Below are 14098 nucleotides of genomic sequence, written 5' to 3' on the forward strand. Positions count from 1 at the left end.
CCCAAAGACTGCAGCAGGAGCTATGCCCCCAAAGTCCTTTCTCTTTCCAGAGCCACTTTTCCTAATTCACACCCAATGGGGATAAGGCATAAGGTGTCGGCCTTTGGCAGAGCAGCAACTGGTTCATTTGGAGCCAGAGATTTGGCAACCCTGAACTACACCACCACAACCACTCTATTTCTCTTCCTGACATGTTGACCCATTGTATCCCTTCCAACCCTCCAACTCTATGATTCTATGATCCCCAGACCTATGTATTATAGCATTACCCCAACAGAATCTGTTCTGCCTGCTATCCAACAATTCTGGGAGTGAAATTCCTGTACTTGAAAGCATCTCTTAGGGTTGGCCAACCTATGAAGCCAGGTGAGGCATTTGCCTCAGGCGGCAAGATCCCCAGGGGCAGCAAATCCCAACACTGATCGTTCTTCCCCACTTGTTCCTCGTGTTGATCTCTCCTCACCCCTTCTTCCCTGGTGGGAGGACTCCCACCATTGGGGGGTTCGCCTCAGGGGCCCAAATACCTTGGGCCAGCCCTAGCATCTCTAAACAGTAAATCTGGTTTTCTGGGTCGTATCAAAGTCTAAGATAGCAAGGATGTTCAGCGGCTGATTGTTAATTCAGATGGGAGGTTGGAAATTCACATTCTGCAAGCATTAGCATCTTTGTAACAGCCGGGGGGGACATGGCATGGCAGGGTGGAGAAAAACAAAATCTAAAAGAGCACGAGTAATGTCTGCCTCTTTCAAGAAACAATAGCTCAAGGATTTGAATGTCAGGGGGACATAATTGAACTTCTGCCAGCCATTCTTTCCTTCTTCCAGCAACATGCACATTCATTTCAGTGGAGAGCAACATCTTTTACAATGTACAACATCCACATTTAGTAGAAATGAAGCTCCAGACAGTGTGATCAACAGAAAACATTTATCTGTGTGCAAACCGTAACGTAATTGTTTCCTGACTGCTGAGTCACCTCCCTTCCCTTAAGATCTTTTGTTGATTTGGGAGCTTTGGAAACCCGGCTCCGTTCATATTGCAGGTCGGGGTATATATTGCTGTAGATCTGGCAGAAACCACAATTTGGCAGAAATATGGTTCATTCATCTATTTACACCTTTAGTCTGCATGGAGGAACCCAGATTTTACAGCATGGCCACTTCAAGAGGGGCTTGTCCTCCACAGCCATGGAGTTCAAGGCATCTCTCCCAGCCCGCCTTCAGCCAGCCTGCCCAATATGGATCCCAATCTTTTCCCTCCTCCTCCTCCTCCTCCTCCTCCTCCATCATCACCACCACCACCACCACCTCCTCCTTCACAGAACACCCTGCTAAAAACTCTCTTTTCCTTTCACCTCATACCCTGTTACCCCAGTAACCTTTCCAACTTCCAGTCTGTTCACACCTCAGGGCAAGGGGGAAAGGACAGTTCTCTTGCATTGCCAATGGTCTTGTGTTGTTTCTTAATGGCCAGGTCATTTTGCATACACTAGTTCCAGAATTCCTCTGCGGTTTGTATTTCTCCTTTCATATCTGAAATAATCAAAATCCTATGATTTATTAATTTCTAGGGTTTAGTCCCCCGCCCCCGAATATTTATAACAATAGGAAGCCTCAGGTGCTTCAAAGCACTGCTCGGGTTCTTTAAAAGTCCTGCATAGTGCTTTGAAAACCCAACTTTGGGAGTTCAAAGCATTCAATCATCTGATGTCAAATTTAACTTGTGAGTCTAATATCTGCTAAGGAACATGCAGAACCAAAATGGTTTCTTATTCCATACTAGGCATGACCATCACGCATTCAAAGAAGGAGCCACCAATTCTGCCAGGCTGAAGCAAGTCACTTGTGGAAGCCCATGCAGATCTCTGAATCTCAGCCGATATTTCATAGACCTTACTATGTCTAATATTCCTTAGACTCTGGAATATTCAGTGAAATGGTGTTGGGAGATAGCTGTCAACAAGCGATTTGTTTTTCTTATCCCTTTTAACCAGCAAGGAGGTGGAAATGTGATAATGAAAGGTTAAGATGCAAGCTACTACTTATGGAGAACTGCAGATAAGATATGGAAATGCCTGAGATGTTTTGCCCAAACATCAAATACCTTATTAGCATAATTCCTCATTCCAGTGGAGCATGTCAGTATAGCAGCATGCCAGAAACCAGTTAGGGGGCAATTCATTGATCAGTTAGTCTGGAGAAATCCGATTGGCCTCAGTGGAGCTTACCTCACTGTAAATGACCCTTGAATATTTCTCTTTAGGCAAGTCTGAGCTCTGCCTAATGTCAAATCTAAGGATGTTCTGATTGGACTTTGGATTGGATTGCAGGACTGAGCCATTGCTGTTTTTAATCCTGAAAGCAGCAATAGGAAAGAAGCCAAGCTGCATGCTTAAAGCTAATGCTCCATGTATGTGTGTTCGAAAAACACCGTTCCGAAATTATGTTATGATTCACATTTCTGCTGTCCAAACGAAAGGGAACAAGGCAGGCCCATTTTCACCACGGAAAGCAGCGAGTGCTAAGAGCCTGAGAGATGAGCACAAAAAGATACAATGGAGTTTTGGAAACGGATATTGCGCTACTGGCTGCCTCTATCTCTGTTTTTGCTGCAGTAGGTAACCCTGGCATTGCACTCTTGTAAGCTAATTTGTACTTAAAACAAGATCAGATTTCTGACTAATTATTATGCAGAGCAGGCAGGCACATTCCGACTCAGCCGGGGCGGCCCTGTCAACGGCTGAAAACCTTAATTTGTTAAAATCATATTTATGTTTCTGAACTGCTATTAGCACTTCAGAGCTATGCCTAAAAGACCCCATTCCACACTGTATCCTTTTAATCAACAGAATAATGAGCTACATGCCAGTTACGAGATTGCTATTGCTTCCCCATCTCCCAGGGGAGGATAGCTTCAATTTCCCTCTCTGATTTTAGTGAATTAAGGATGGGATTCACCTAACCTGTTACTGGAAGCTGTGCACAAGGACTTTCACTTGCACAGTGGGGATTTCCCTCCCCCCATGTCACCCACACCCCTGAAATTAGCTCTGGGAGGGGTCAGGAGAACCCCCAGAATAGCATGGGGGGGGGAGAGAATAGTTCACTTTAGCAAGCAGGAATGCTTGAGGAAAAGAAAGGATTCTTTGAATTCCACCCTATGTATCCAGCTGTCTATGGGTGGTAGTCAATGCTAGTCTTCCTCAGAGTAGGCCCATTTGAATCAATGAACCTAATTTAATCATGCCCATTAACTTCAATGAGTACACTCTGAGTAAGATTAGCACTGGATACCTTGTTTTATTTACACATTAAGATCTGGAAAGTCAGGATACCAATTCAAATGCCCTGCAGTGTTGCCATTAGGTGCTTATTGGCGAATTAAAAAAAAAAAAACAATTTATCCTATGTGACTGTAAATAAATATGTGGTTAAGTGGTGGTATGTACCTTGAGTGAGGCTCTGTTGTTTAAGCTGCTATGTCTGTCTCTAAAAAGTTACTCCAGTCTTGAGTGTGAGCTGTCTTAGCTAGAAGCTTCCCTGGGCTTGCTGACATTTTCATTTGCTCTTGATCTGTGGAAAGTCAAATAGCTTCTCCCCATCGCCACCTCCACTTGCTGTTAACAATGGTACCTTCCTTGTAGATGTCAAAGCTCTTCCTTTATTTATATGGTCTTTGGGTTTCTACAACAGAGGTCGCTGGGCTACAACTCCCAGCAGCCCCAGCTAGCATGGCGAGTGGTCAAAGATTATGAGATTTGTTGTCTAACAACATCTGGAGGGTCTCAGGTTCACCTCCCCTGCTTTACCTTATCAGTCTCCCCCAGTACTTTCCCCATTTCTTGGCTTCAGAGAACCCATTCCACATTGGTTCACATTGACCATTCAACAGTAACACCTTGCAGAGGATTCTGGGAAATGTTCTTGGGTGCGCAATAAGTTCACACATGAAGCCTTATGTGAAATGGGAGGGCACTGCAGGAACTAGCCTGTGTTCTCTGAAGGCTGTGAATTGGACTGCAATGAAAAAAATTGATCCATTGTGGACAAACTGCCCTTGAGGGAAGTCGATCCAACATGACGGTTCTGCTAACAGAAAAATAGGTTTTGAACTCCACTGTGTTTAGCCTGTGGTCTATAGTAAATAAAATAATACACAGTGGAATGATTTTTCTCGAATGCTTTTTAATTTAGCAATTTGTACTTTGGGGTTTACGGCTACTAGCACCATTCCCAATTACAGGCCACAGCAATGCAGATAGAATATCTACCCAGTTTCCATCTCCAGCATTTTCAGGTAGGGCTGAGGGGGGGAAACCTTCCAAACCCCTGGAGAGTTGCTTGACATTATCCTGTAGATAATGTCATGGCAGATGGACCAGTGGTCTGACAAGGCAGCTTATTATGGGAAGGAAAGGTTGTAGGGCAGTGGTTTGGCACCTGCTCTGCATGTCAAAAAGCCCCGGCATCTCCAGGTACGACTGAGAGAGATGCATCTGAGATTCTGGAAGCCTACAAGGAGTCCCTAGAGACAAAATGGAGGGACATAAAGTTTGCCATCTTTCTATGTTCTATAGCACGTCTGTCTCTTTGAACATTCTGGGTCTAAAAGCTGTCGTTTGGAGATAGAGATTAGTGAAATATTATGTCCGTTCTCCTGCTTTCCTTCTGTCCCCCACCCCTCCTGTAATGATCGATTGTCTGTATGTTGCCTCTAAGTATACCTTTCCCCTCCTCATCAAGCAACAACTGTCCACTTACCCTCTTATCACCTTGAGCACTTATAGCTGTCAAGCGGGCGGGGGCTAAATGCACCAGTAACTTTGAGGATTCACTCTGCTGCTGAAGTCAATGGAGAGCCATCACAGCAGTAAAGCAAAAAAGAGGTTTGTTCTCAAAACAAGTGCAGATTTTGCAGCAAAAGCTCTGAAAGTATTTTTAAATGTGTGGCTCACTCCCCTATTTAGCTAGTTCTCTTTACTATCTGCTCTCTGACGTTTCCTGCAGAACTTTACACCCGTCTTTCCAATCGGCAACCAGCATATATGATGAAAATGAAGCACATTTGCATAATTTCTGATACAAATAATAATTAGTAGCATCATTATGCATATGTTCTGATTCTGCTAGGCTTGGAAAGGAGCGGTGCAATTGCAACGCTGGAATCCTGCCCCCTTGCACTTACGCAGCAATTCCTTTTGCTTCTGAGATTTTGCTAAGGCTTGCCTCTGCACATTCAAATCTTTTCAGTCCAAAGGGCTAGAAAATTCTTTCCAAATAAGAAAAGAAAGCTTTGCCCATATCCTCTCTACTGATCAGAGTATGTCTAATCAATCAATATCTCCCATCATATAAGACACTTGTGTTAGAAGGGAACAGCAAGTGCCTGTGGGTAAGAGAGTTGTTCTGCACATTCACTTGAAGGAGATGTCAATCTTTTTCTTTTTTGACAGTAGGAAGTTCTAAATGGGTAGCAGTGATACCACATGCAGCTAGCTCTGGTGCCCTGCACAAATCTTCCTTATTCAGAAATGAATGGGATTGTGATCGTATGGTGAATGGAGACATCTAGAGGAAGCTGAAAACATTAAAGGCCAAACGCAGCATGCTTACAGGCTTGGGAGCACTGTATTTCTAAAGAGCAACACAGTCCTGCTTGCTACAGGAAGATAGATAAGTCCTGCCTCAGGACACTTGGGCATTTAAAGTAGATAATCCAAATTACTCCACCTCAAGGAACAAAACTTCCCTGTAGTGTAGAAGGTTGAAACTAATCTTGAACACAAAATGTGTATGATTTTTTAAAAACATAATTTAAAATAGACACCATAAACACAGGGAATGGAGTCCTTATGGGAAATGGGATTATGCTGAATGAAAGTGCAGAGGAAGCCGCTGAAAGGGTCTGCTGGCACCTTTGTTATTGCTGGATCTGAGCCTGGGAAACTGAAAAGAAAATTTGTTGGCCAAGTGATGCAATAGGATATTATAATTAGTAATGAAATCCCCATCTTTGAAAAAGAGAGAAAAGTGGCTAAACGTTGGGTTGAAAAGAAACAAATCGTGATGGGGTTGCTGCGGCCGAATGGTGATTCCCATGGGCATGGGATCTCTCACAGGGACTTGATGTTAACTTGCAACTTGTGAATAACTTGGAGGCATTTATTTGTCAGTGAATGGTTATATGTCACATTGGTCAGGCTACACTGGTTGCAGGTCGTTTCCCAGAAAACATTTTTTTCCACCGTTTCCAATAAATATTACAATATTGTTGCATGTTTGGGGAGTCAGTCCGCATGATGCCAGAATCCTTTCCGATTCTTGGCGTCCAAACTAGACGTGGTTTAGCAGCTCTCGGAGAAGGCTCGGGTTCGATCACTGTGTGTTTGCTATATTACCTCTCATGAGGTCTAGAATGTTAAGAAATGCACTGCAGTTGACACTCTGCATATCATTCCAGGCTGGCCATTTGACATCACCATGTGTAAAATGAGTGGCTTGGTGCAAGGGATGTCTGTCTCCTCTTCCGTGTTCACCCTGGTGGCCATTGCAGTGGAAAGGTAGGTTTGTTTTATTTTTTTCAAAGTGGTTATAAACCACTTAGTGTTTTTAAAAACCTCAAATTGACATGCGACATAAAAACAGTAAATGGCATAATTAACACAAAGGCAACATTCTATATAAGAACAGGAAAAATACAGAATATTAAAAAAAAAAAATTAAAGGAATTCATGCAGACAAAAACAGGGTGTGATTTCATGGGTCAGGTCATTGGCCATTGCGACCCATATGTTGGCAACCTCCTATCTGGACTATTGCAGTGTGCTTGATGTGTGGCTTCCCTCGCAGCTTGCCCAGACTCATGCAGATAGTACAGTACACCACAGCCTGGGTGATGCTCCTTCTCGGGCCCATACCATGCCAACGCTGAGGGATCTGTACTGGGCTGCCTTCTAGCCACCAAGCCAACTTTTAGGTTCTGCTGCTTACATAAAAAAAGGTAAAGGTAAAGGACCCCTGACAGTTAAGTCCAGTTGCAGACAGCTCTGGGGTGTGGTGCTCCTCTCGCTTTACAGGCCGAGGGAGCCGGCAGACAGTTCTTCCGGGTCATGTGGCCAGCATGACTAAGCCGCTTCTGGGGCAACTGAACACTGAAACCATAGCAGCACATGGAAATGCCATTTACCTTCCCGCTGGAGTGGTACCTATTTATCTACTTGCACTGGCATGCTTTCGAACTGCTAGGTTGGCAGGAGCTGGGACCAAGCAATGGGAGCTCACCCTGTCACAGGGATTCGAACCACCAACCTTCTGATCGGCAAGCCCAAGAGGCTCAGTGGTTTAGACCACAGTGCCACCCGTGTCCCTGCTGCTTACATACAAAGTCCTAAATAACTTTGGACCAAGGCTATCCTCCACTGCCCAGCCTTGTGACCAGCTTTAGGAACCCAGTTACTTTTGTCATGACCCAATGATGATTGGCTTGTGGTAACACAGAGGAGGCTTCCCTCCCCCCCCCCCACTGGGGGCACCAGTTTTACAGAATGCCGTCCCTGCTGAAATATGAGGCCCCATCACTATTGGGATTCCACTATCTCCTGAATGCCTACCAGTTTAGACAAACATTCCCTTGAACTCCCTGATTTGTTTTTAAACTGTTTTAATTGTTATGCTTTTTAACTGGCTTTTGTTTTACTGTATATTTTAATTAAGGACGTTTTGGTTCATTACGCATGGAATTTTGTTTATTGATTTTATAGTTGCAGACCACTTCAAAACCATTTTGGCATATACCAGTACACAGTATATTTTGTTGTTGTTGTTGTTTAGTCGTTTAGTCGTGTCTGACTCTTCGTGACCCCATGGACCAGAGCATGCCAGGCACTCCTGTCTTCCACTGCCTCCCGCAGTTTGATCAAACTCATGTTGGTAGCTTCGAGAACACTGTCCAACCATCTCGTCCTCTGTCGTCCCCTTCTCCTTGTGCCCTCCATCTTTCCCAACATCAGGGTCTTTTCCAGGGAGTCTTCTCTTCTCATGAGGTGGCCAAAGTATTGGAGCCTCAGCTTCAGGATCTGTCCTTTCAGTGAGCACTCAGGGCTGATTTCCTTCAGAATGGATAGGTTTGATCTTCTTACAGTCCATGGGACTCTCAAAAGTCTCCTCCAGACCATAATTCAAAAGCATCAATTCTTTGGTGATCAGCCTTCTTTATGGTCCAGCTCTCACTTTCATACATCACTACTGGGAAAACCATAGCTTTAACTATACAGACCTTTGTATATTAGCTATTATTAATAATAAATAATAGCCAACTCAGTAAATAAGCAACAAAAGGATCTATCACACATTGCATTGTTTTTAACTTCTTGCAACTCTCCTTGAATGCTTTGGTAGAAAAGTGGGGTGGAAATTAGAATAACACCTCCCTTCTCCCAACAAGGGCTTCAGGGAGAAATAGTTTTCCCTCCCCGCATTTTATCAGCACAACAACCCTGTGAGGTAGGTTGGGCTGATTGGCCACTCATATCATGTCTGGGCAAGAATCTGAGCCCAGGTTCCCCTGACTGAGGTCTGGCTGCAGCCTTCATTTCACAAGCTGCTCATGTTTGCTTTTGCTAATGAGAACTTTGGGGGTCTATTGAAGTTTGTTTTAATGACGTTTTGTCCTGAAATTATCATCTCCTTTTAGAAAAGTAGAAAGCCACGACTGAGATGCAGTTTTCTCTCATGTTGTTATTAATTCGTCATGCAGGAAAACTGCCTTCTCAAAATCGTACCTACGGGGCCGCCTCTCCTGGTATGTCCCATGGAGGACCTTACGGTCTTCAAATAAAAACATTTTGGAGGTCCCAGGCCACAGAGAGGTTAGGCTGGCCTCAACCAGAGCCAGGGCTTTTTCAGCTGTGGCCCCGATCTCATGGAACGCTCTGTCACAAGAGACTAGGGCCTTGTGGGACTTGACATCTTTCCGCAGGACCTGCAAGACAGAGCTGCTCCACCAGGCCTTTGGCCAAGGCACAGTCTGACCCCCTCCTTTGGTAATCCTCATAGAATGCTAGCCCAATGGTTGCCATTAATTTGATCCTGAATTGATGTTAGAATGAATTGATTTGAGAATATATTTCAATTACTTGATTGTGATTTTATGTAAACTGTGTTACTTTTACTGTTGTTAGCCGCTTTGAGGCCAGCTTTGGCTGGGGAGGGCGGGATATATATATATGGTACATCCCACAAGTCTCTCAACAGACCATGAAGGAAATGCTTGTTTCTCGTAGCTTTTCCAGTGTTGTATCTGAATATATTGCTTTCTCCTTCTTCTCTCTTAGGTTCCGCTGTATTGTGTACCCCTTCAGGCAGAAGCTAACCCTAAGGAAAGCTCTGGTCACCATCATTATAATTTGGGTCTTAGCCTTAATCATCATGTGCCCCTCTGCAGTCACCTTGACCGTCACCCGGGATGAGTACCACTTCATGCTAGATGCCTACAACAATTCCTACCCGCTCTACACCTGCTGGGAGGCATGGCCGGACAAGGAGATGCGCAAGATCTACACAACCGTTCTTTTCTCTCACATTTACCTGGCCCCTCTCACCTCGATTGTGATTCTGTACGCTCGGATTGCCTTCAAACTCTTCAAGTCATCCGCAAGCATTAGAGGCTCCCAGTCGGAGGAGAACGAGGGAAGGAGAGTGTCCAAGAGGAAAATCAGAGTTATCAACATGTTGATCATTGTGGCGTTGTTCTTCACTCTCTCTTGGCTGCCCCTCTGGACTTTATTGCTGCTGACAGACTACGGGAACCTCACCGAGAATCAACTCAACCTCGTCACGGTTTATTTTTTCCCCTTTGCCCATTGGCTGGCTTTCTTTAACAGTAGCATCAACCCAATCATCTATGGGTACTTCAATGAGAACTTCCGGAGAGGATTCCAGGAGGCCTTCCAAGTCCAGCTCTGCTCCATGGAAACAGAACACAAAAACACCTATTCTGACAGGACCAACAGTGGGTTGCTTTTTGGGGCACGCAATCGGATTTTTGTCGAAGTCCAAGGCAGTGACTCAGCGCAGCCCTCTGAGTCTGGTCAGAGTAGCCTTTTGAGAACAGGGCTGTATCCTGCAAGGAACGTAAGGGTAGCTCACCATGGTCTGATGGTGGAGGACTTTGACAGCAAAAGTTGCTCCCCCAAAACTGTCAGTATCCCAGCTTGGGATATCTAAGGATATTTGAGATGCTGATGGGTTGATTATACAATATATCGTTACATTACTTTCACAGCATGTGAGCCAAATCCATTTCCAGTAAGCTTTTCAAGACCAAAACCCATTGTCGGTGTAGATATCTAAGTGAAAGGACTTGACGTTTGTGGAACTTCCTCTTCTTATCCTGGGTTTTGATACTTCGGTATGACACGCACCAGTTTTTATAAAGCGCTGCAATTTATAAATGCTTATTCCTCCCCTTAGAACCTTGTATATATTCCAGATGAAGTGTTGGGATTCAGGCCTGTGTTCAGGGTCGTCTTAAGCATATATCACAGAGTTGTTGACCTTTTTTTAAGGGGGGGGACTTCGGTCCGGCTCTTTTACATCGCGTGGTCCCCAACGTGTGCTCGGCGTGCTGCATGTAAGTAAGAGGCTCCCGGATCGCAGCCCAGACGACCTCCCACGAAGCCTCCCTCTAAGTGCCCGGCACCCTTACCTGCCCCCGTCCAGGGAAGTCCGCACGACAGTAGGACCAGCAAGCACATCAGGTGGCTTGTTGCTCTCCCATCCTCACTCAGCACCGGGATTGCACCCGCCAGGCGCCCAGGCAGCCCCGGCAGGAGGGGACATCCCTGAGCCAGACGCAGCGCACTCCAATGGGTGGCTGTGGGGAGAGGAGAGGGCTGCCCCAGAGCGGGGAAGGGAGCATGCCGTGACTCTCCTTCCCGGACACTCAGCCTGTGGCGCCCTCCAAAATCTGGTGCCCTGGTGCCCCGCGCCACTAACGTCTATGGGTAAGATGCCCCTGCCTGTGTTTAAAGAGGAACCAGACAGAACAATTATTCTGAACTAGATTTCTAAATAGAAGCGCAGTTGGCTGTGACTGGTCAGCAACCTCATCTGTTGGAGACTGCTTGTTGTGCTACCTCAACAATAAAAGCAAGGTAAGAGTGACAAGTGAGAGGAAGAAAAGCCTCCATTCAGGAAACAGGAAGATACAGTATTTAGAGCACACACGCATGCAGACCATTCACTTACTCTATAACAGCCCCATAATTGATCCATTAACTTTTGTGAGACTGCCCGAGAATGATTCAGATGTTACTGTTGTGTCACGGTTGCTGCTTCTATGTGATCAGATGCCAGGGTTTGGGAGGTGGGGGGTTGGTTGTTATTTTGTTTGTTTTTGTAGGAAGGTGTCTCTGGAATCTGAGATTCCCAGCTAGCATATATTAAATTTTGAGAAGCAATTTCAAAACCTACAGTGTTGGCAGAGAATGTTGTTTATGTTCCCAGCTTATTGGGGTGGGTGTGGGGTACCCATTTTATTTATGTTGCCAGGAGCCAAGTTTAAATGATGGCAGCACAGCCAGATCCAGTCAGGGATTTGGTTGGGATTTTTTTGTGTTAATATGCATCACTTTAAACTTGAATACCATTGATGTGTGTATCTCATTGGCCAATTTGTTGCCCATTCACTCTCTTGGAGAGATTGTGACCGGGTTGGTGTCATCTACCTCACTGCTCAGCCTTGACTCCGTGTTATTTATGAATAAGTTAAAAAACACCAGCCCCAAAACATATTCTTAGAGGAATCTGTCTCTTAGTTTTAACAATGAAGGAAATTATCTATCTCCTCACAACCCCTGCTTCCTGGTATATGCCCATTAGAGGACTTACCTGTAGTTTTATCTGTTTATTTTTCCCACGGTTACTAAGTCTCCTTAGGAACCTTAGCTGAAAGAGTTTGTAAAAGCTTTTTGAAAGTCCAGGTATATAATACCTGTCAGATTACCTCTACCTGCATGTTTGTTGGTGTTGATACACTAAAAAAATAAAAATCTCGAAGGGGTGTTGAGGCAGTGTTCCGTTAATTTTATTATGCTGACTTTAAATGTTTAGCCCACCTTCCACACAACTTTGCAGAGTAGCTTGTTGTTCCTTAATTGTTACACTGGGGACTCAGCTACACAGCTGCAAACAAAACATTATATAGCTGTGCTGTAAAGTGCAATATACAAATATGACACTAGATTGCGATAGTGAGCTATGCAAAATTCAATGTATTTTTCAAAACTTTTTTCATATGTGTGTAGATTCCACCCTGGAGAGGAGATGACATCCTCATTTCATTTCAGGAAGGGATGCATTTCTACCACATGAGGTTGCCAAATGATAAAATAAAGAGACTGTCCTGCTTTTTAACAGCAGCTTGATCTACAGAAATCAGCAGATGAAGCTCTTTGCCACAGGAAGAAAAACGTGGTTTCAAATCAAGCTGCTGTGAAAGGCACTGGATCAGGGACCTTTCTTAAAAATTAAAAAAAATGGCAGTTCTACTCATTTCAAATACATGGCTTGTATCCTTCATTAACCCTACATTTTAAAGAATAAAAAAACCAAGAAAATGGAGGGTGTGCATGTTTGTATAGAAAGCATCATTGAAGCTCAAAGGCAAACCCAAGAAGAGAATTCATTTGCTGAATCAAAGTGTTTACTGCCTGTATTGGTCTGTTGTCTTCCATTGCACTGTGACTAAAGACTACCTACTAGAACTCTTTATTGCCATTTTTGTAAATTAGCTGTCCTGTGTTGTAAAAGTGGCCATGATGCTATTACGCAGTTGTTGACAATGTATCAGAAATAAAAGATACTCTCTGTTGCTGTATGCTTTTAAATTATGATAATATTTGTAGCTCTGCTGCTGCTGTGCAAGTCTCTGTTGCATTTAGGGTCGGACAGCTTCTAGGCAGAGGAAGGAAACTGCCTTGTGAACTTGAAACAGTTTAGCTTATATGTCCAAAGACGAACAAAGTGCTTTCCTGCATGTCATATTGGGCAATGTTAAGGGCCCTTGGGGAGTTTAGAGTATGTCACAATCACATTACATTTAGCCCCCTACATTCATCATTTCTCCAAACCAATTATCACACACAGCTGCACTGTGTGTGCCTAAGCTTGCTTTCTGCTGCTCTGAAGGGCAGGATCCGAACCAATGGCTTCAAGTTACAAGAAAGGAGATTCTAGCTAAACAGCAGCAGGAAGAACTTTCTGGCACCAAGAACTGTTCAACAGTGGAAAGGACTCCCTCAGAAGGTGGTGGACTCTCCTTCCTTGGAAGTTTTAAGCAAAGGTTGGATGGCCATCTGCCATGGATGCTTTAGTTGAGATTCCTCCATTGCAGGGTGTTGTACTAGATGACCCTCAGGGTCCCTGTCCAGTTCTGTGATTCAAACCTCTGTAAACAACACTCCTAGCTGTCCAGCAATAAAACTGCTAGCACATTTACAACACTCATCATTTGTCCCTTGGATTTGGGGGGTTCTCATAAGCATCTGTTGGGCCACTGTGATAGCCAGATGCTGGAGTCGATGGCTCTTCCGCCTGATCCAGCAGGCTCTTTTTACATAGCAAGAAATGAACAATGAGCTATGACATTTTTGTATTGGGGAAAGGCAAGGCTGACGGGCTTTGTTCAGGCGTGGGGCTGGGAAAGAACAGCTGCTATGACGACCACTCTGCAGTCCAGTCCAGGCTTAATATCCCCCCATATTGCCGGGGTGTTACTGAGGTTTAAGATTGCCTTTTGGATAGCGCTGCCATATAGAATCTGGCTTAGCCCAATAAAGATAATTTCTTTAGGGGAGGAATATACAATTGGGATACTAGACCAGTGTTTCCCAAACTCTCCGTTTTTGGGCTACAGTTCCCATCAACCCTCGGGACGATGGGAGTTGTAGTCCAAAAACAAATGGAGACCCAAGTTTGGGGAAACCTTTAGACTTTCTCCAATCTCGGTGATTATTATTATTTATTATTTCCACAGAACTAGTGCTGTTAATTCCCCTGCAGCAGCAGCAGCAGCAGCAGCAACAAACCAGCTCAGCAAA

General features: G+C 44.5%; 1 protein-coding gene across 2 annotated transcripts in view; it reads left to right on the forward strand.

The window, feature by feature from the left end:
- The window catches only part of LOC310845544 (neuropeptide FF receptor 1-like), a 22095-nt gene extending 9225 nt beyond the window's left edge, over positions 1-12870 (forward strand). The window contains exons 3-5 of one of the 2 annotated variants that reach the window (XR_014564826.1): positions 6460-6559; positions 9332-12404; positions 12487-12870. Coding sequence is in view for 1 of the 2 variants with exons in the window: in XM_083740722.1 (XP_083596848.1) it covers positions 6460-6559; positions 9332-10223 (992 nt within the window). In the remaining variant the exon portion in view is untranslated. Of the gene's footprint in view, positions 1-6459; positions 6560-9331 lie in introns of both variants that reach the window. The other variant, XM_083740722.1, reaches the window with a different exon arrangement.
- The last annotated feature ends 1228 nt before the right edge of the window (positions 12871-14098 follow it).

The sequence above is a fragment of the Podarcis gaigeae genome (genome assembly GCF_964106915.1).
Source record: "Podarcis gaigeae genome assembly, chromosome: 5".
NCBI classification, from domain to species: Eukaryota; Metazoa; Chordata; class Lepidosauria; order Squamata; family Lacertidae; genus Podarcis; species Podarcis gaigeae.